Genomic DNA, 21,783 nt, shown 5'->3' with positions numbered 1-21,783 from the left:
TAAAGTAAATAACATAGCATAGGGCTGGAAGTGGCGCAAGAATACAGATGTAAACGGGGAAATGTTACAGCACACACTTTAACTTCAGTCTTTCTGATACTACGTGTTTGTTGTTTTTGACCCTCTTCTTAACTATTTCCTTATTAGCAGCTTAGAGGAAACATTACTGTTAGATTGGATCTGTGTATTTTAGTGCCGACATTGAAGAAATAAATTACTGAACAAAAAGCATGACGGCATCAATGACTTCAGTGCTTTTTGTACTTTTGTAACTAGTAAATTGACCAAGATTTGTACTCATTCACAGTGGATACAAGGTCTCCCCCCTTTTGCATGTCTGTAAACAGTAGTGAAGTTTGCTTCTGTACTGAATTGTATTAGCTACATGCAAAACCAAATTTATTTCTTACTACAGTAAAAATCACAATCCGTAACGGTTTATTGCTACAATCATAAATAGGTTTATGACAAGTAGATCAAATTGTACATGGCAACTGATCTAGGACACAGTCTCATTCTGTGGTGGGGGCCTTGCTGAACCCGTATTTGTTTTTAGAACCCTTTGTCTGCAAGATGCTAGGGGTTAAAACATTACAAAGCTGGAAAATATTCATATTTAGTGTTTTGTTGGATCATACAAAGTCTTCGGTTGACAACCATTGAATAATTGAACCAGGAGGTCATGGGTTGCAAACTAAAAAATGATAATAAATTATATCTGACCAATACACAAACATGCCTTCATAAATATCCACTAATCTGACACATTTCCACGTCTTTTTACCGATGATTAAAAAAAAGCTGTAAGATGAAACACTAGGCTGATACAATCTGTATATTAATAGCACAGAATTTTCCAGTAAAATGTTTCATGCCCTGTGGGATCAGTTGTTTACATATAGTTCAACCTATGAAATATGTTTCTCTCATAGGTTGTTTTCATTTCAAACATATTCACTTTTCTATCACAGGCTGATTATTTATTTATTTATTATTTTGTCCTTTCAACTTATCCTTTGAGTTACCAGTGTTTTTTTATGCCGGTTTCCCTTTCTGACGCAGCCCTCCCCAGTTTCTTCCGGGCTTGGTACCAGCACTGCATACATTTGGCAAGATATGGCAAACCACAACCAGTAAATCAAGTAGGAACCTAGTTTCATACCTCAATAATCCTCCAGCTCTGTGGGTGTGTGGATTCCAGGTATGCCAACTGTTCCCGTTGATGGTTGCCACAAGCCACAGACTTTGGAGACAGAGAAGTAAAAAGTATACTTATCTGAAGGCAACTTAAAGAAATACAGTAATTAATATCAATAAAATTGCTTAAGAAAATATATGGCAGTCAGTATGCAAACAAAGAGCGACTAATGAGGTGGATTTCCAAAAACATTTGCAGTATTTTAGGTAAACAAACATAACAGGTTGCTCAGCTTCTTGTACTAAAACAAGTCTATTAAACACACTAATTCAGTGTATTTGCTCTTCTTCCTTTACCTTTTACATGTATGATAAACATATTTCCTATCTGGATGACAAACTTGTGGGCAAACGTGTTTTGTTGTTGTTGTTTGTGTTAATACTTGAGCGAACTCACCCTTTAACGACTTCATGCTATGTCCCAGTTTGTCCTGTAGGGGGCAGCACAGTGGTTTTGTTCCGTATTTTCTGAGTCAAAGTGAACGAAGAAGACCATGGCGGAAGTGGATACAGGCAGTCACCTCAGTAGTTAAGAGCGTGAATAAACGACAGTGATCTGCAGTGAGTAGAAAGCGCGTTGAGTTAAATCAAATATTCTTCGGGCGAGTTTAGTGTTTATCTCTAATATGAACATCTGTGCCTGCAGTGGTGACTGTAATCCAGGAACCTCCTCTTGTGTAATTGTAGAGGAAGGTAATACGTGTTGGACTGCATGGACAAGGCGGCAATCATAGTATGAGTTTAATAATTCAGGTTTTAAAGTTTCCTTAACGTTACTCGAGCTAGTAAACGGCTTTGTCCCATGTCCAGGCTCCCTTTCGAAATCTTCCAGTTTAACGTTTTTACATTAATCACCCATCACCACCGAAACACGCCCTGTGTACTGTAATATATGCGACGAATCAGCTATTTCTAACCAGTTCTGCATAACATACCACTGCTTTTCCATTAGTATTAGCTTTTTGAGCTCACACTGCGGTGGTCGCGTCGCCTGTCCACGGTGCTTTAACTGCAAGCACTCAACAAGCTGAATGACAGGTGATATATATTTTTGCTGAAATCGAAGTGGGAAACCTCCAAAAGTAATAAACGAAGTACGCAGGGGTATCCCGATTTAAAGTATAGACTGTGACAACTTATAAATTGTTTGTACTTCTATGTGTGCGGTGTGTGTTTTGACGGTGAGTCTAATCGAGCTTTAATTTAACGATTTGTGAATGGAGGCTGGCGTGGATGGTGGAGCTGAGAACAGTAGCGATATCTCACAACCACAACAGGCTCTATTTTGTTCATTAGGTTTGACATTCTGCTAATTTTGTGCATCAGGTGATATTTGTTTTTTAAAAAAGGCCTTTTTAAATAAAATGCTGATAACTTAATTGTCCAGGTATTTGTTGTTGAGTTGATGATTTATCATCTGCTTGTGCTAAATCCAAAGTTATATTTAATATCACAAGGAGAAAAAACATTTAGGTACAAGTAAGGTGTTTTAGTACTTTTAAGACAAAGTGACACTGAGTGTCTTTTAACATGTGTAGGGTAAATTATTCCAAATGATTAGTGCCAGTCATGGCCTTTGCCTGCAGTGTGTTGCTGCACATTAACATCCAGCTGCTCACTTGTCCCCTTTTTTTTCTATTTAGGACATGTCTGCAGGTTGTGTGAGGCGGGTGCTAAGCCACACATTGCGAGCAACCTGTACCGGACGTCCTGGCATTTGGACACCAGTATCAAGGTTTCTCAAATACAGTGAAAACTCAAACGTCATTCCTGGGGCCCGGAGACTGTGTCCACTTTGCACAGCAGTAGATGACACGGAGCAGACTCCTGCACCTAAGAAGAAAAAGCAGGGTCCCCATGCTCATGCCACAATCAGCAGCGTTGGGCGCAAGATCCCCGAGCGTCAGATACAGGTGATAAGTGAGACAGGTGAAAACCTGGGCATCTTGCACCGTGCGGATGTGATCCGAATTATGGACGAGCAGGGCCTGAAATTGGTGCTGCTCAGCGAACACAAGGACCCTCCCATCTATCGGCTGATGAGCGGCAAACAAATCCACGAAGAGCAGCTGAAATTACGGGAAAAACAGAAAGCAAAAGCAGGTTTGTGTCCTGTGAGTAGACACCCAGATAAACGCGTCTGTCCACAGACACTGAACACCCACAGATAATCTGTTGAGTTAATATAGCAAGTCTTCAATATCTAGTGGAAATTTTTCTTCCGAAACGACTTCTGGCCCAAAGCTATTAGCTCAAAAGATTTTCTAATAGGAGTAGGGCTGAAAATTGAGACCTCCCCCCCCAGTTAACAATGGGTTGCAAATTTTCCATATTGACATTATCAATTCCATCTACTGATGCTGGGCTGGCAAGTTTTTGACAGCGACCTCAAATTCTACATCTGCACTGTTGTAAACTTGGAGCAACAGATAAGATTGTTCAGAGATAATGCATCAGATGCTGAAAACCTGTGCTAGCCTCATTTTTTTCCACTTAGAAAACTGATCAGGCTTTAATAAGGGAATCAATAATTGATATTTTCATCCCCACAGTACATTTCTCATGTGTAAAATGGGGCTGACTGTACTCTCTCCACAGCTCCTGTGCAGGTGAAGGAGCTTACTTTTTCAGCTGGCATTGCATCTCATGATCTCACCACGAAGCTGAAACAAGTGGAGAGCTGGCTGGAGAAGAAGCACCACGTCAGGATAACTCTGCGATCAGGACGTGCGGAACCTGCAGACAACCTAGTAAGGGCAAGGAACTCATGCCAATGACATTCCTGACCCTCATAAACTTTGCTGGTTGCATCATGATTTGTGAGCATAACTTGTACATACAGTAGGTAACATCACAAAGTCTGTTTGTTTGCTTTTTGCAGGACACAACTCTGGATCAGATTGTGCAACAGATGGAGGCAATGGTGGGTTTTGTTTCTAAGCCGAAAGTGATACGTGATGGTCAAGCAGCCATGTGCGTCCTCAGACCACCTTCAGCAAAAGAACTGTCCCAAAGGGAGAAGAATCCGACTGCAGCACCGCAGTCTGACACTCAGAGCAAAACATCCACTGTTAGCGATACAGACACATGAGATATAGCTGCTGTACAGCAGTGATGACATATAAATAAAAAGCATATTTGCAAAAAAACAAAAACAAATTGAAGTTGGTGCAGATTTCTTAAACCGGGAATTTATTGCTTTAATAAAAGTGTGTTTGCTTTGTAAAATGGAGGATTCGTCTTTAGAGCCTCACCTTTAGGTACAGTGGTACTAAAACTATACTGAATGTTTTCGTGGTGGCAGCAGTTTCAGTCCCTCTCCCCAGCAACGTTCTCCAGCTCCTTCAGTGGGATTCTAACACATTCCCAGACTGGTAGGTCCTGGGTCTACCCCAGGACAAACCAGTGACTCTATCCAGACTCAGTGAGTTTTACCAGAATGATCTCAAAACTTTAAAATGCACAGTGATTTGCACACAACAACATAAAGCAGCACTGAACCACAGCCAGAAAAGTAGTCAAGTACTTTTACTTAATCTTTAAGAGATGGGAAAACATTTGGAGAATATAACAAATGTCATAATCCATTGTATAGTTTTTGATGTCACCGATTGCAACAGTCAGCTCGTGTGTTTTTTTTACTCGAAACAGGTTTTGAACAACAATGACGCTCTGTGGCAAAGGGCACAACACTTCACCCTTCAATCCATTGCTTTGTTGCCAGTAATATCACTGGTGTTGGTGCTTTAATTTTAAAACCAAGCCTTAAAAGGACAGGGTTCACATAAATTTACCTTTTTTTGAAGTGTGTCTTAAAGCAGTCAGGTGCTTTTATGAACCCTGAAGGAGTTCGTTCTTGCTGTAATCATTCCTCCAGTTCATATTGGCCATTTTGATCTCTTCTTAAAGCCCTTTGAGTGGAAGCGATGGGGCCAAAATCCACAGTCAATGTCCTGTGTGAATAATGTGTATATAACGTTAAAATCAGACTTAAGCAGCCAGAGTTTACTAAATCAAGTGGATATCTTTTAAGATGGCCAGTAAAAGTGGGTCATCCTGCAATCATCATGTAATACCCTACTATTCACAAAAACAATGTTGTCACGGTAACGTTAGGTTTACTATTATTCCCGTCTTAAATAGTAGTTCCAATATTCCCCCAACAAATACCTGGTTTTAAATGTGATACAGATACTAAAACACCAGTGTGTATCTTCCTCTGCTTTATTCAAGATTAATTTTAATATTTTTGGTAAAAAAAAAAAAAAAAAAGAAGAAGCAATTTTGGCGCACGGATACATTCACTCGTCACCGATAAACGTGTCAGCTCAACACTTTATCAACACCTTTGTGTAACAGCAGAGATACTGTCCTGGAACTTTTGATTTTATGTTAACTAGAGTCAGACTTTTCCCTATACATAAAAAAAAAAAAAAAAGAGGACCAAAGTGGAAAGAACATAAAAACATAAAACCACTTTAAGGCCCCCCAAAAAATAAAATCTTTTCTAAATTGTGTTAAAAAACAAAGAACAAAAACAGCTTAACTAGCATGCATGAACAACATTTGTCAATAAGCCTCTAGTACTTTGTAGGAGGAGAAGGGTTTAACAAAGTGATAGTCCAGGTTGCCGCAGTGAGGGCACTGCTGGACGTTGCTGTACTCGGAGAAATACTGCATGCCCACTCGGACGTCCACCACCGGCTTCCCGCAGTGCTTACAGTTGAGGCGAGCCTGAGGACACAGGAGGGGGCCGCAGGTCACTTAATGGGACATTGGTAGTAAAGTTGTACGAGGCTAAACATGAAAGTGGAAACTCTTCTTGAATTTGGGGACTGTGTGTGGTGGAAGAATCATTTATTCAGGCCATAGCAGAGTTTCAGAGACAGACATAATGTCCATCCAAAGATTAACCTGGATTTAAGGCTTTGATACAAATACTGAAGTGGTACAGCATGTCCTGAAACTTATACTTAAGCCAGTTTTGACACTGAAGTTCTAGAGAGTAATACAAATACAAGAACTGCAAACTAAACCCTACTCTTAATATTCTTGACTCAGAGGTCAGTGTTTCTACCTGGCAGCACGGTGAAGCAGCCAGGATGTCGTAGGTGTACATGGTGCCTAGTTGGTGCCAACTCCCGTCCCAGCGTGACTTGCACTTGATGCAGACAATCTTGTGGACGCCTTCGAGGCAGTCCACGCAGATGGCGTAAAGGTGCATTAGCCTGCCTGTTGTGAAAACATAAATGTGGTTAGACATAAAATGGCAGTGATCCTTCCTGCTGTCGTTACGGGTCTTTAATTGATCCCAGCATGATTCCAATGTCAAAAGTGCCTTTCGTCTGTGCAAAAATGTGTATGTAGTTTAGCTCAAGATAATATCAGATGCAAGACTTCAGTCAAACTGAGTGGATATCAGCCTAAGTTGCAGCCCTTTCAGTATAAAACTCTCTCATTCAGTCCTTTCAGTATAAAACTCTCTCATTCAGTCATTTCAGTATAAAATGAATTTTTATTTCCATCGTTTCACCGCAGCTCATTCTACACTATAAGGACTTTAACTGTGAAGATGCCCCCCGCTTTGATTATTCAGGGACTGAAGCCTCAAGTTAAATTTACATTTTCTTTGGATCAACTTTTGTGAGTTGAGAAATGAGAAATGAGAACTGTGAATTTGACGTCCATCACCTCCAATGAAAGGGCTTTAAAAAGACAAACTCCCAGTCTGTGTGAAGGGGAAGGAAAGATGCTTTCAGTTCTATATGTCATTTTCCCTTTTATCCAGTCTGATGTGTTTAGTCAGAAAAATGAATAACAAACTCCAAAATGCGTCGTTGGCTCACTGTCATGTATCACACTGTGAGAAAATGAATTCATTATTACTGATCAATCTGCAGAGATTCTCAGTAAATGCAGTCATGATTAAGACTGTAAAATGTCAGAATGCAGTGAAAAATGTTTTTTAATAATCACTTACTCAAATCTCTTGGGGTTTTTTTGTTGAATGTCTCTGATTGGTCAAACACCACGTAGTGTTTAAAACCTGCTGCTGCAAATGTAAAAAGTGACCAACTGTTGGGTTTTTATGTCAATAAGCTCAATTAGCTCAATGTTTCTGATGTGGAAGTACATATTACAACCCCAAGGACAAATCCTGGACTTCAGTTCTCGGTGAAAGAAGCGAGTCCTCTAGGACTCTCTGCAAGCCAACAAGCCATGCTTAGAAAATGCAAGTCATTTATTAACTCGATTGTTTTTTGGTAAATCTATGCAGCCCCACTTTGAACGTCATAGAGGCATTTAGAGCCACTCGCTTATTCCAGAATCGGTTGTAATAAAGCCATAATTATGGTGTTCTGCTGTGATTCGGTTTAACTTGTTTTGTAATCTAAGTTACTTCACAGGAAAACTACAAATGCCTTTGCATTTTCTCAAACTCCCAACTTTGACTAATCTTAATCAATCGTAGGTTTGTTGAACAATTCAACGACTTGCTTTTTTTTACATTAATTTTCAGCCTGACCAAAAAAACAAACAAACAAAAAAAAAAATGGAATAAATAATCCGTTCACCCTGATGCATATCAACGGACATCAAAGCTTGTGGACCAGTGGATCAAAGGAGAGCTGCCCTCATTCACATTCATGTTGGACTGAGAAGCCGAGTAGAAAGACTTTCATGTCCATATTGAGAGCGGACCTATAGGTGGATGACGTCTAACATTTTAGGTAAAAATCCAATGAACAAAATAAATGTCTTTAAACGTCTTTAAACACATACAAATGGACAAAGACTCATTTAGAAGTGAGAAGACGCATCTAAACACTGTTACACACGACACAGAACAGTAGATCTCTGACTGCATGATTGTGTTCTTTGAATTGGTAAAACTAGGTAAACAGCATAGGGTATCTGCATTAATATCTCAATCATGCATCTGCTAATTTCCTGGTGACTTGCTGAAATGGATGTTTCCTGTATTTGCATGTGTTTTCCGAAGCTGCAGCACATCATTATATCAGACTATCTACTTCAGCAGATGGAGTTTAGTCAGCTATCACAGATTGTAGATTCTTCAAGTGGAAATGTGTTTCCCAGTAAAAACACCTCCACAACGACTATTACACAAACCCGGTGGTGAGGTTGTTTGATCAAGTTAGGAATTAAACGTACACTTTACGTGTGGACTTTATCCTGAGCTGCATCGGAGCTGCTCAGGATAATAAACCATATTCTATAAGGCTTCGCTACGTTCCTGAAATCAGGTCTGACCTTGCAGGTGGCAGGGGACGTCGTACTCGATCTCGTCGTGGCGCGAGGGGCTGAGGAACAGAGTCCCGTCCACCAAAGGAAACTGCTCGAACACAGGCAGCGCCCGGTGACACAGCGCACAGTTGACCATGTTTCTCTGGCTCGCGCTGAGAGCTGACAGAATAAACCTACGGGACAACATGGACACATGGACGAAATAGTTCATCATCATCGTTTACAGCTTTTCAGCCAACACTTTTGTGGGATGTTTTTTCCTAATAATGTGACTAATAATGGATACTTTATTGATCCCCAGGGTCTTGTCTGAGGAACTGAACCAGTCTTTAGTAAAAATATATACTAACATCTTAAAAACTGGCCGATGATTCACAAAATTAATTTCTCGTCTTTCAGCTGAGAGCAAAAGGAACAAACGTCAGATAAAACTTGAAACTTGTCAGTATGATACTAATACAATGTAAACAAAGACGTCTTTGTGAGCACCTACCAAAGAAGATAGTTTCATTAAGTGGCTAGTTTTTAGGATTTTATGATGCTTTCAATCTTTTATGGGCTTAAATCGCTTCTATTTAAAATTTGTTACACCTCATAGCTAAAAGGTCATGGGCTCAAACCCGGCCGTTTCCTCCCACAGTCCAAAGACATACAGTAAACTGGTGGTTCTGAATTGACCCAGAGGTGAGAGGGGTTGTCCGTCTCTCTCTGTGTCAGTCCTTGTCTGAGCCTGGACAGATGGGTGACTCTTTTGTTTTGTCCACTTGGGAGCAGCAGACACAAGGCTTAAAAAACACAACGCTGACATGTCATCACATTTGTTAATCACATGTTGAACTCATATAGCTGCTCATGCAGGCGACACAGTGCAACATTAGCACTTCCTGCAGTATATGAACTCCTTCAATGTGAACTTTACCGTTTATGCCGTTTTGCTCGGCTCTTCATCTCTAACAACTCCCCCATGTGAACATCTGGCTCCGCTGTGTTGGCCTGCAAGCTGATAACTTTCTCTATGTGTCGGGACTGAGCAGACAGTGTACAGTGGGTTTGTAGACCTTTGTGACTGAAACAAAGCCGCCTCCTGTGGCCAAAAAAGATGCTATGATGCCGGCGAGAGTGACCCAACGACGGTAAAACAGAGCCTTATAGCCCCTTTTACATACAGGTCAATATGTGAACCACTGTTAACATAACAGATTAAAGCCATTTAAGTGCTAATCATTCCTGAAAGTTGACCCGAGCCAATCATTAGGTCAAATCATCACAGCTTATGTTTTTTCTTAGTTAGAACATAAATTACTGTCATGTAATATTGTACGCAATCATATAAGCATCGTCATTAAAAACAGGATTCACCGTGATATGGTTGCTGGTACTGACCGTGAATATCGAGTGAATAAAAATGATGATGATTCGAAGATCTGTACCAACAGTTTTACCACAAATACTGGAAAAGTTTGCAGTTTGAACCTGTACATTTTCATTGGAATCTAGTTTCTGAAACAGGGAGAAACAGCATTAAGCTCAACTGTTATAAAATGAAAACTCATTTATCATCAGTAATAATTAATTAATTAATTTATAAAAACGTATATATTTGCACAGATTTTTTTCCTGCTACTACATAAATGCCTCCTTTTGCCATATTTAAAGCAGTTGATGCAAATAAAGTGGCCTCGCATTTAAATGAACAATAAAAAGTTCAAACTGCAGCTGAACAATGACTGAAATAAAAAAGTTATTTCCCTTTCCACTCTTTGTCTTTTATTATGTTTAGAATATGTTTCCCTACAATCGGAGGTAAAGTTTAAATATTACTCATTTTCACATAAACAACAAATGTTCAAATGTATATGGTCATATATTTGTCATTCATGTGATTGGTTTTATATATAAAATGAACTGTGAGCTAACGTTTGATACTAGAAGAAATATTTTAAATACGTATAGGAAATATGGAACAAATGTCGCAGAAGACCTACCTGCGCAGCTCTTCCCCCTGGCCTGCCTGTGCGTCGTCCTCCATGCGAACATGGTAGGTGTTGAGTTTATGTCTAGGGATGTGGGTAAGGAGCTCCGAGAGGTCCAGCCTCCTCAGGAACTGCACCGGGTGAGGGAGGGGGCCGTCACCCATGCTGGCAGATGTGAACCGGGGATGAAGCGGAAGGGCGAAAGACAGCGGTAGGGGAAGAACGGCCCCCGGGTCGATGTGAGGACCGCCGGCTGCACCGACGGAGGCTCCCGCTGAGCACCCAGTGCCACGGCCCAGAGCTCCTGCAACCAGCAGGTGTTTCCGCTGTGGGTCCATGTGGACGGCCGTTTTGAAAAACTCGCCCAGCTGACGGGAACCTCGAAGACCTGCTCCTCCGCCTCCTGATGCGAGGATAGCAGTGGGGGAGAAGGAGAAGCTGGTAGGAGGAGACTGCCCTGGGGAGTCGCATGGAGACTTCTGAGGAGGCCCCAGAGAAAAGGGTCCCCCCAGACCATGTCCTCCTCCTACTGCTCCTCTCTCTGCAGAGTTTTGACGCTCCACTGATTGTCTACGAGGTAAATCCTGGCTGGAGGCTCTGTGGGGTACTTTACCTCCTCCTAATGCTCCTCCTGGTGCTTTGCTTTTCTTGGGCTCATCAAAAAGCCCATCCCCAGACCCCACAGACCCCCCACTAGCCCCAGTCCTGCCTGTGCTTCTCTCAGACGGCTTCTTCTTGCGCTCATCCTGCATGCGTTTGACCTGATACCAGTCAGTGTCTTTCTTTAGATGACCCTGGCCGCAGCGGCAGGAGCAGAACCTGAAGGCCAGGTCGTAGCCCTTCTTGGTCCACATGTTCTGCCGACACTGCTTCTCGTTCCACGACCGCGCGCGGCCAATGCAGTTAAACTGGGTGAGGATGGAGCTCTCCCACTCATAGAAACATTGCAGATGCATCCAGTTGCCGTAAGGGCAGAGCTCATTGTTGCAGAGGACCCGCTGGTAGTCGTCCTTCTCCAGGTCGATGGCTCGGGCCAAACTGCAGCCCAGAGGGGTTGCGCACTGGACCTCTGAAGGATTAGAGATGAGACAGAGGAGGAGAGGGGTTAAAGTGTTGTGTTCTCATTAGGAAACTATAATGAGAACACAACACTGTGACCCCTCTCCTGGGGACACACTGAACAACTAAGGGACACAAAAAGGACTACAGACATGCAAAGCTACCAAAAGGGTGTAAAACAACTAAATATAGATGCAAACCAAACACAGCAACACCAAATGAGTAAGTTTTTTTTTTTATGTCCTTTCGGCTTATCCCGTGACTTCAGGGTCGCCACAGCGGATCATTGTCCGCACGTTGAGGGCACCGGATGCCCTTCCTGATGCAACCCCTCCCCAATTACTACCGGGCTTGGACCACAAAAAATGACTAATAAGAGACACAAAATCATCCAATGGGCTTCTTTCAGTTGGGGAGCCCTATGGGGGCTCTAATCATAAACCTCCGCCAGACCCTGTCTCCGTCCCCTGCTTGTCTTGTGTGAGAAAGACCAAACAATTAAATGATTAATCGATTAATCGATTAAATTATGTGCAGATTATTCTGTAAACAAATGAATAGTTCCTAACAACAGAATTACTGTAGATTAATCAATTACAAGCAAAACATTTTAAGCAAAGTGTCTGTGCCATAAGTTACATAAGCGCATAACAACAACACAACAATATTCACCATCACTGTCCTGGCTCCCTTGTCTGCATTGATTTATGAAATTGAACTAGGCCATTTGAGCCTGTGAGCAGCTCTATTCAAGCCCTGCCAATTGTCAAGTCTGGATGAGAATCAAGCAAATGTGGGCACACACTCTCTACAAGGAGCAGCTCATGATACTACACGGTGGGTGGGTGGGGGTGTGTGTGTGCTTTTTTGGAGAAAAATATACTTGTCTGAGCATTTTTAGCACCCTTCCTCATTTTAAAACTGATGATGTGATACACTGGGTGATACACAGAGAAATGACAGCTTCACGGATACACTTTAGCCGATTTAACAGTTCACTTTGCTTCAATTACTGATGGGAAAATGTAAGTGCACAAATACTCAATATCCACTCACTAATTTCTTATTTTCCAATTAATTGATTGGTTGCTGCTCGTTATAACAGGATTTTTCCCACAGTCTACAATGATACCAAATTGTCGGATTCCAAATGTTTTGCATGTTTGGATGACAAATGATGCATTATTCATCAGTGACTCATATCAGTATCACATTGCCTACTGTAGGCTGAGCAAAAATAGATTTACAGCTCTGAAGTATAAATACAGAACCAGTGGAGTTATTATTATCTGTGCAATTACTGAATAAATAACTTAAGGTATATTCAATTTCTGCATCAAATAACACAAGTGGTTTATAGCAGGTGCACTTCATAAATCTTATAACAGTGTAATAACTCGCTATATTTCTTAGGCCTTGTTCTGTTATTGCACTAATCGTTGGCAAAGATGAAGAGTGCATTAGTTTACATGGCCTGAACCTGTTATACAGTGGTACGTGTGAGAGTGCAAGGAGCCAAGCGGGGCAACTTTTCCAGTCTGTGTGGGATTAAGTTGAATTGGAGTGCGCAGACAAGCGGTGAGCTGTCAGCATTACCCTCGAGGAGGAAGGCCACGCACGACCAGAAACTGGGAGCAAGGTGCGCGTCAGGGAAAGACAGCTGAGGCCTGTGCCCACCAAACTTAACAGCCATCATTATCATTATGCAATGGCATTCAGAGGAGCGCGGCGCCGCGCCGCGCCACTGGGTCTCCGAGAGGCCACATTTCACAAGCAGTAAGAGCGTTTTCGTTGGTGAAAATCCCATTTCTTGTCCAACAAGAGGTCGAGACGCCAAACTCCATCCACAAATGTGACAACTTAGAGGACAGCTGCTTGTCAGGTTGGAATCCAACCTGTTCAGAATCAACGCATAGCACCAAAACAGCAACACCGGCCGCCTCATTCGGCTTGGACCTGACGCACCAAACCGTACCTGCTTCCACAATATTCAAACGTGTATATCTGCTGTTCTCACCATGTTCTTGTACCCAAACAAACCACAGTGGTCTTTAAAATCAGAGTAATGCAATGACCCAAGCCGCGGTTTTAGAGCAGTTCAGAACAAGCCCCCTGCTGGTTCGCACATACGCTGACTATTAAAAAAAAATCTCTCCATTCATACTAGGCCTTAAGTCGTGATCGACCCATGCAGCCTATGTTTGCCGATTAGCCAGGACCCCAGAAAATGTCCCATTTTAAAATCGAAGTTTGGCACCGCGTTCTCTCCAGACAAGAAAGAAGTGCATGAGGGGGGGAATGGAAACATTTGCAAACGTCGCAGTGCATGTATGTCACAGTCGCACAGACAAGACAGAGCTTCCTCTGGCAGGAAGGCAGCATCACCAAACTTCTCTACATCTGTGTCCGTTTCCTCTCTTACCACTTAAGCGCTCGTTTCTGGGTGCAGCAGCAGCCGCCGCCGCGGCCGCGCCTCCTGTTGCGGCCGCACAGGCTCCATTTTCCTGCTCATCTCCACTACTGTTGGTGCGTTTGCTTTTCTTGCCCTTGTTGTTCTTCTGGTTGGGCATTTTACAGGATTCGTATGTCAGTGTTATTTTCGACCTCTATCAACGAGTGCTATCAGCGCTGTCTGACATTTCTGTAGACTCCATGTCTGCAGCGGACTCTTGGTGTTTCTGCAGTGTTTTTCTCTCGGGGTTGTTGCTTTTTGCTCTCTTCGCGGGCGGCAGGTGAGGTTTAGCGCCGTTCGGGCAGCAGCAGCTATAAAGAATAAGCTGCTGTAACCTTTAAGAGCGAAGGCGTGTCCGTCTCTTGTTTTGATTCCTGCTCTGCTGTTTTCTTTCACCCCTGACGTCATGGGACCCCGCCCCCTCCACTGGCTGTCGGCGATTCGTGAAGCGTTCAAACGCGGGAAAAAGCTCGGATCGCGCAGCTTTTAAATTTTAAAAGAACTCTGTTAAAGGATAAGGTCGGTGATTGTGTATTCTCACTGTTTTATCTGTTGCTAACTCTGCCGTAACTCAAATCAACAGACAGTGTCAAAGTTTTTAAACGTAATTTCCCTCCTTTTCAGCCTGGCTTTTCATTAAAATATGTTTTATGTGCACTAATCATTCATTGAATTTCTTAATTTAATATACTGTGCATATTTACAAAAAAATAAATTTTGGATTTGGCTTTCTCTTTTTTCGTTTTCCCTTATGCTTTATAAAATTTTGTCTTTATCTGTATTTTTATCTAAATGCAATTTATTTAATTGTCTTTTATGATTTTATTGATTTTCATTTGTTATTTATTTATTTGTGTGCATTAGTCTCATTGTCTTATAGTCTTGTGTGTCCTATTGTCCATGTTTGGTGTGCCTTGTTATATTCTTTGTGTGTATTATTTCATTTTTTTCACAGTTTTAATCTTTTATTATGTTGCGTCAGGAAGGCCATCCGGCGTAAAAACTGCCAAATCAGCATGCAGACAATGATCCGCTGCAGCGACCCTGAACTCAAGGGATAAACCGAAAGGACTCACTGGCCACTTTATTATACTTTTTTGTTTAATGCAAATATCTAATCAGCTTATCACGTGGCAGCAGGTCAATGCATTTAGCGATGCAGAGAAACTATCAAGTGAGCATAAGTTGCGTGGGTGAAAATGCCTCTTTGATGCCAGAGATCAGAGGAGAATGGCCAGACTAGTTTGGGGTGATAGAAAGGCAGCAGTAACTTTAAATGACATTACAACTAAGGTATTCAGAAAAGTCTCTGAATGCATTTGTCAAACCTTGGAGCAGATGTTACAGCAGCAGAAACACAACACCAGATACATGTCAAACAGGTAACAGTTCCCCAAGGACTCATTAAAATTAGACAATAGAGGGTTGAAAAAAGTTGTCTGGTGTGATGAGACTCAATTTTTGCTGCAGCATTCAGACAGCAAGATCAGAGTTTGGCGTAAACAATGTGCAATCCTGCATTGTATCAACAGATCAGGCTGCTGCCACTGGTGCACTCCAGTGGATATTTTCTTGTTTTCTTGCACTTCTTCAAACAAGCTTCAAAGATCTGACCCATGGGGCCCCTGGCATCTCCGCCCTAGTGCCTGTGCCAGGTCATGTTCGGTTAAATCATCTACGGCTGGATATGCAGCAAAGACAAGGAGACCCAGTAAAACTGTGGCATCCTAACTGATTTCAGGTTACCAAAACTTCACATCTCCCACAGTCCCTGAAAGCAGCAACAGACCGACAGAGGGGAGCGCGTTCATCATTTGTTGAGGAGAAGAAATCAGTGTCACATACCTGTGGGGGAGGCACAGCTGTCTTATTTAGCATTTGTGGCCACAGTTACTTTATCAGGCTGAGCTGGGACGTTCCAAGGCTGCATTTCTGTCTCCTGCAAGCAGTTTATTATCTAACTTTTTTTATTTGAGTTTTTATGGCGGACGCATGCTTTTCAATGATCAAACACGTTCAAATCAACTCACACCTCTGTGCAGTGACTGGAACCTTTATTAATAAATGGCAAATTAATCACAATTCCTATACAACGATTACATGTTTGAAATCTTTTTGTGTTCTTTGATGAATTGAAAGTTAAGAGGAACATTTGGACGCTAAACTGCGTTTATAGATCTAACCGATTTAAAGAGTTGATTATTAGATACTGTTCATGTAAAAAGATGACTAAAGGTGATTTAGAAAAACAACAAAAACTGAATTTTCAAAATATAAACACACCGGGTAACAATATTTGAGCAATATTCCAAATTCTCTACTTTTACAGGCACCTAAAACTCCGTAGAGATTTGTTTGTTTACCTTTGAAAAGCCATATTCATGCACCTAAATGCACCACAGCAGGCAATCAATTACAAGAACACATAAACTGTGATTCGAGACTTTGTTTTTATTATTGCCACAAATGATCTGAAATCTAGCATTACACACATTTGGTAAATACAGTATAGCTAATAAAATTCTCAAGACTAATGAGGAAACACAAATGTGATTCAAGTCTTAAAGATTTTATTCTCCAGATTATTCCACAAATGCCTCTTCTTTAGAAGTGTGTTATAGCAAATACAAAAGACAGTAATGATGCACTTGAACACATCATGCAGGCATCCGACTAGTTCACAGAATTGGCCCCGAGGTACTGGCACTCTTTTGATCATGACCTTCTCCTCTTGTTAAATGTTGACTTGTAATTTGAATTAGCATCATGTTTCTTTTTTCCATTATTTCTGACTTCTACGCAGTCTGTTTGTTAGTCATGGTGATTTCATTTTATATGACTGATCTTATCTATTCCTGATGATTCAGTTCGTTCATTAATGATTACGATAATCCATATATACCACTGACATATCAAGTGAACGGTCTCATATGCAATATATCAAGTCAAACAAACACCCAATACTAGAATGTAAAATATTTTCTAGGGTGGTAAAACAGCAGTGAATGCAAATGGGCCTTATAAAACCTGCAGATAAGATGTGGTTTCACATGACTGACCACTTGGTTCTTATCATTGTGTGAAAAAAACAGTCGTTGCCAAGTGGTTGATACATTCGGGCAAAAAGCTGAACACTGTATTTCAGAAATGAATCTTTTCCATCACATTGAAACAATTAGAGCCACTCATTAAACACTATGGAGGCTCAAGGCCCAAAGAAAGTTGTTTTGTTTACTGTTGAGCTTTTGAAATAGTTTGATGGAAAGAAAAGTGGTCACCCGTGATCTGCAAGTATCATCCGACCTACAGTAGAGAATAAAGAGTTCTAAAATAATTCTTAAAAACTAATAAAACTATAAATGCACAAGTCGTGTCACAAATGAGACACCTAATTTATCCCACAGGACAATTAACTAACCTATTTTGGTTAAGTTGGTCCTGAGAATGACTTATTCACCCTGTATTGATGCACGAGTAAAATTTGCACAAGAAATACATTCGCAATTACTTTATCAAGTATTTCCCACAAAAGGCAAGTTCTGGAGTTTGTTAGAGAAAATTCATCATTGAACACATACAAAATGAGGGAATAAAAACTATTTTGGCACAATGCAATAAGTACAAACTTTAAAGGTGCATAAGCCTTTTTTTTTTTTAAATGCACTGTTGTAATCGTAGTTTGTATGAAGGAGCTGCTCTTTAATTTTTAAAAGCACTGATCTTAAAACGCTTTTTTACAAGTGTCCACGGGAGGTAGTATAATGTACTCATGTAAACACTAAATGCAATGACTCAATGTTGTCTTCAAAGCTGCACTACGTTTATATGTAAAAAACATTTATGATCCATGATTTTTAGCTAATCATGTCCTAACCCCAACTCCCACTTGAGGCTGATAAGAGGAGAATTTGCATAGCGCAGCTTTAAAGAAGCAGTGTGCTTGGGTCAGAGCGCCCCGATTAAACCTGTGCAGAGTGTTGGTATCCAGAGTGAGGCGTTTGGTTCTGATAATTACCCTTCACTATTATATTTAACAAAACAAAAGCCCCAAATTAATGCATTACACAGCATACATTCCTCATTTGTGCGTTTATAGTCTTAAAAGTGTATCAAAATGACTTCTCAGACCAATGGTTGACAAAACAACAGTGGCTGAGAAGGAAAGAAAAAACACTTTTACTTGTCATCTAAAACCGTGGTTGTGCCTGTTGTTCAGAGCATGAAAAACCTAAAATATTCTCAAATATGGCACATTGAAATCTAATGAAATTATACTGAAACATACCAGATGGGTTCATAAATATTTTGTTAGGTCTAACGGGTTCGAATTCAACTACTGAGCCCTGAGCATTAGAGAACAAAAGTGGAAAGAGAAGCTCAGTGTCAAGCGGAAGCACTGAGTTCAGACCCACAGTTGTTCGAGGCTCAGCTGATCCAAAGCTTGGAATCAGTCTTGGAGCAGGATGATGTCAACGTTGTCGTGGACGCCCTGCAGGAGCAACTCGCCCTGGAAGCTGATCACCTTCTTCTTCTTGGCAGCCTTTAGGGTGCCCACCAACGCCTCGAAGATATTGGCACAACGGTCGTCGTTAAACAACACGCCAAACTTCACACTGGTTTGGCCATCAGCATCTAAAATATGATGGATGAATCTGAAGTCAAACTTCAAAATGGTTCAACTGTGCCAAAGTAATAGGTCATCTAAGGTAAAACACACAATCCACAATACAGAATGACAGCGTGGACTCACTTTTACTGCCGAGCCGCTGAATCTCCTCCACCAGCAAGCTTATTTCGTGAGAGACATTCATTATTTCTAAGGGGGATAAAAAGAAACAAACATATTAATGCAAATCTACTTTTATATTGACAGTACTTTTAAAAACTTGTGGCCCTCATACATAGTCTCTTGTTGGGAAGAGTGTAAAATGCCAAACTTGCTTTGAAAGTGTACAAATTTAAGGCCAGGTTTCATAACTTTCCCAACTATGGAAAGATGGTAAGTTTAGGTCAAACTGTGTGCATAATTATCAACTACATGCCGAATCCCCCCCCCATCCAAAAAAACTGAATTAACTTGGAAAATTATTAACTTTCAATTATTTCATAAATATATTCAAAAACCAGACAAAGAAAGGCAGATTTCTGAGACTAGTGAACGGAGCCTGGAGCTGAGATGTTCTCCTCTTAAGGAAACCGGTATCAGTATTATCACAAAGTCAATGCTAATGCAATTTTGATTCGTTAATATGGAAAACAGCATTAACGTGTGACTTAAATATACATATTGCTGTGTGAATATTGTGGCGTTCAGTTGAACGTAACAAGCTGCAACACGAAAAGGGCGGATTGGTAATGCGGAAATAAGAGCTTAGCACTCGGAGCTAGCCGTCAAATAACACCGATGCTTGCTGTAATCAGCGATGTTAAGTGAGGCGTGTTTGCTCCTTTGTGCGGACACATGTTCACAAGTCAAACAGAATTTCCACGACTTTAGATCCAATGTAAATCTTTTCTCAGGGCTGCAGACATGAACTCGCCGGTAACGTTAGCTTCTACACAAACGATCCGCTGAAACAGGTCCGCAGAGGAAGATGGAAAAGGGGGTGTAATGTGCGGCGGAAACCATTTCAATCAAAGATGAAATGAAACAGGCACAAGATGAACGTTAACACATAGGTGTTTTATTTTACCTTGGTTCTTCGAGCTCTTCTTGCTTTGAAAGAGGTTAACGGGAGACTTTTTTGTGAGTCGGGACCAACCGGCGGATAACGCTGCTGAGTTTAGGGTCTGCCCGGAAAGTTCCACCTCAGTCCTTTAGGGCAGCAGCAGAAACTTGCCTATTTCTGTGTTTCCAGGTGTGCGGATATACCGAAGACCCTTTTTAGAGACTACGACACGTTTGCTGCACTTGAATCAAATCAAACCCCCCCACTTTTAGGAGATAATAAACTGTGCGTTATTTCTAATGTTATTAATGTTTGTTCATAGTAAGAAATACCAATTATACCCCCTTATGTATAAAAAGAGTTAATAACTACCATTTATTAATCAAATGAGTCAAACAGCAAAATATAATGGTAAGTTGATATTAACTATTGATATTAATAAATATTAGCTATTCAAAGTGAATGTTTACAGGCTGAACAGATTTAAAAAGTTCTTCAGTCTGTCAAACTGCTTACAACATCACTAATAGTAGTGATCGTATTTTTGTATTACATTTTGAACATAGAAATACTACTTTACTTCTACCAAATTGCAGTAATGAATGGATGGAATTTTACTCTGCAGCATGATTGTTTAAACTTAAGTACGGAATATGAGTGTGTGTCGCTCACAAGCAAACATCGATATAAAACTTACGTGGCAGATAACAGATGTATTCAAGTGTGGACTTGCCTTTTCAAACATTCCCATAAATTGTCAGGGAAGACAAGAATATAGATGGCTAAATTTCCAATAATCCTTGAAGGCACCATAAAAGCCCATCTGACTCCATTGTGATACAACGTGAAACTTTCCCTTTGACAGACCCATATGTGGCATGGTAAAGGGAGAGGGTACCTTCGCTTCTTTTCTACCTCATGTAAAGTCACAAAGAACACACGTGTCCTGCATGTTTTGATTCATGTACTGTGCTCTGGCACCTGTTGATTGTGGTCGATTGAAGTTTTTTCCCCACAACACATTTTTATGGCTGATCTGTGCATATGTGTACATGTGTGAAATCATGTAGATGTTTTAATGTAAACGAGTAAAAACTGCAACTAAGACACCATTTCCCATTTTACTGTTCCATGCTCCTTTTCATCCCTTCTTCCTCTCATGTCTTTCTCTCCTTTCCCTTTGCCCTCCTTCCTTTTTATCCACTCAGCCTACATCACCACCTGGGGAAATGGACATATCTGCCATGTGTTCCCAGAGCTGTAGTGTGTGAGGGGTGTAAAATGTGTCCTGCTATTACCTTAACTTAACACCCTGTCTTGAAGAGGGTCTCTCTGTCAAATAAAACCTGAACACATTGTTTTAAAAGTGTGAGGAACGAGGGTCAAAAAGAAATCGTTTCCACCCAGTGGCTCCTTCTCTGAGGTACTGTCCACAGGCAGGAGCTTTTAAAAGTGAGCAGTCTTAAAGAAGCACATTCCATGAGGCTGTTTGTTGAGTGGTAGACCACTGACACTTTATTTGTATTTAGATGGTTTTATGGTTTGGGCGATAATATCGGTAGAAGGATGCTGAGGTTGGAGCTGAGAGGACATGAAGTTAGTTGGTGTTAGAGAAGAGGAAGCAGAGGACAGGTTACATGGAGGCACGATTTGCTGTGGCGACCCCTGAAAGGGAAGAGCCGAAAAGAAAAGAAGAACAGAAGAGATGGTTTGCATAATTGTGTGTTGTGTATTTTGGAATGCTTTTATGTTTGTGGTATGACATAAGCGTAATATAGTTTAGTTTATCTATGAATAAGTAGAAAAGACGCGGTTTGGGATCTTTGTATATATGAAAAGTAATTGATATTGAATTATGAAGTTATCTAATCTTTACTTATTTATTACAACATTATTTTGCAAGAGTGAGTGCCCTGCAGTAATTCTGAAGGACACTCTGCAATAAGTCTGACAGAGGACACTGTCCATGAAGTCGCTGTTATTCTCTGTACACTAATCCTCCCAAATGTCATGGGAGGACTGAATCTTTTATTTTGAAAGAAATCATCCGGGTCCCCACAGGCCAAGAAAACTCGCGCTGACCGGGGACCGTAGCGCAGTGACGTAGCGAAACAACAAACTGTCGCAATTCACGCAAGATAAAGCCCGGAAGTTTCTCTTCAGA

At 41.0% G+C, this 21,783-nt stretch overlaps 3 protein-coding genes across 6 annotated transcripts; 1 reads left to right on the top strand and 2 right to left on the bottom strand.

Moving 5' to 3' along the window:
- The first annotated feature begins 1,628 nt into the window (after window positions 1-1,628).
- Window positions 1,629-4,361, top strand: mtif3 (mitochondrial translational initiation factor 3). Of its 4 annotated transcripts, none has more exons than XM_067481404.1 (4): window positions 1,629-1,758; window positions 2,841-3,300; window positions 3,796-3,947; window positions 4,079-4,361. In XM_067481404.1, the coding sequence occupies exons 2-4, from the start codon at window positions 2,844-2,846 to the stop codon at window positions 4,286-4,288; spliced, it is 819 nt and encodes a 272-aa protein (XP_067337505.1). In that variant the 5' UTR covers window positions 1,629-1,758; window positions 2,841-2,843; the 3' UTR covers window positions 4,289-4,361. The 4 variants fall into 4 exon arrangements, with proteins under 4 accessions (XP_067337505.1, XP_067337507.1, XP_067337504.1 ...); XM_067481406.1 differs by having other exon boundaries at window positions 1,756-1,890; XM_067481403.1 differs by lacking the exon at window positions 1,629-1,758 and adding an exon at window positions 1,765-1,930.
- Window positions 4,362-5,405: 1,044 nt separating this feature from the next.
- On the bottom strand, window positions 5,406-14,337 carry heca (hdc homolog, cell cycle regulator). Its single transcript, XM_067481402.1, has 5 exons — window positions 13,921-14,337; window positions 10,452-11,508; window positions 8,473-8,639; window positions 6,275-6,429; window positions 5,406-5,931 (listed from the first exon to the last, which is right to left on the bottom strand). Exons 1-5 carry the CDS (start codon window positions 14,066-14,068, stop codon window positions 5,767-5,769), a joined length of 1,692 nt encoding a protein of 563 aa, XP_067337503.1. The 5' UTR covers window positions 14,069-14,337; the 3' UTR covers window positions 5,406-5,766.
- A 2,044-nt stretch (window positions 14,338-16,381) lies between these two features.
- Window positions 16,382-19,777, bottom strand: abracl (ABRA C-terminal like). The gene is made up of 3 exons (XM_067481411.1): window positions 19,644-19,777; window positions 18,701-18,766; window positions 16,382-18,582 (listed from the first exon to the last, which is right to left on the bottom strand). Exons 2-3 carry the CDS (start codon window positions 18,759-18,761, stop codon window positions 18,398-18,400), a joined length of 246 nt encoding a protein of 81 aa, XP_067337512.1. The 5' UTR covers window positions 18,762-18,766; window positions 19,644-19,777; the 3' UTR covers window positions 16,382-18,397.
- Between the last annotated feature and the right edge of the window lie 2,006 nt (window positions 19,778-21,783).

This window comes from Channa argus, chromosome 17, assembly GCF_033026475.1.
Source record: "Channa argus isolate prfri chromosome 17, Channa argus male v1.0, whole genome shotgun sequence".
Taxonomy (NCBI): domain Eukaryota; kingdom Metazoa; phylum Chordata; class Actinopteri; order Anabantiformes; family Channidae; genus Channa; species Channa argus.
Note: the sequence above shows the minus strand (reverse complement) of the source record. Positions and strands in the feature narration are given on the sequence as shown.

Coding starts and splice junctions, on each gene's coding strand:
- heca (XM_067481402.1), bottom strand. CDS start 14,068: ATGCCCAACCAGAAGAACAACAAGGGCAAGAAAAGCAAACGCACCAAC. Junction 11,509..13,920: donor CAGAAACGAGCGCTTAAGTG/GTAAGAGAGGAA, acceptor CTAATCCTTCAG/AGGTCCAGTGCGCAACCCCT. Junction 8,640..10,451: donor CAGGGGGAAGAGCTGCGCAG/GTAGGTCTTCTG, acceptor GTTGTCCCGTAG/GTTTATTCTGTCAGCTCTCA.
- abracl (XM_067481411.1), bottom strand. CDS start 18,761: ATGAATGTCTCTCACGAAATAAGCTTGCTGGTGGAGGAGATTCAGCGG. Junction 18,583..18,700: donor TCAGCGGCTCGGCAGTAAAA/GTGAGTCCACGC, acceptor ATCATATTTTAG/ATGCTGATGGCCAAACCAGT.
- mtif3 (XM_067481403.1), top strand. CDS start 1,910: ATGGACAAGGCGGCAATCATA. Junction 1,931..2,840: donor TGGACAAGGCGGCAATCATA/GTATGAGTTTAA, acceptor TTTTCTATTTAG/GACATGTCTGCAGGTTGTGT. Junction 3,948..4,078: donor CGGAACCTGCAGACAACCTA/GTAAGGGCAAGG, acceptor TGCTTTTTGCAG/GACACAACTCTGGATCAGAT.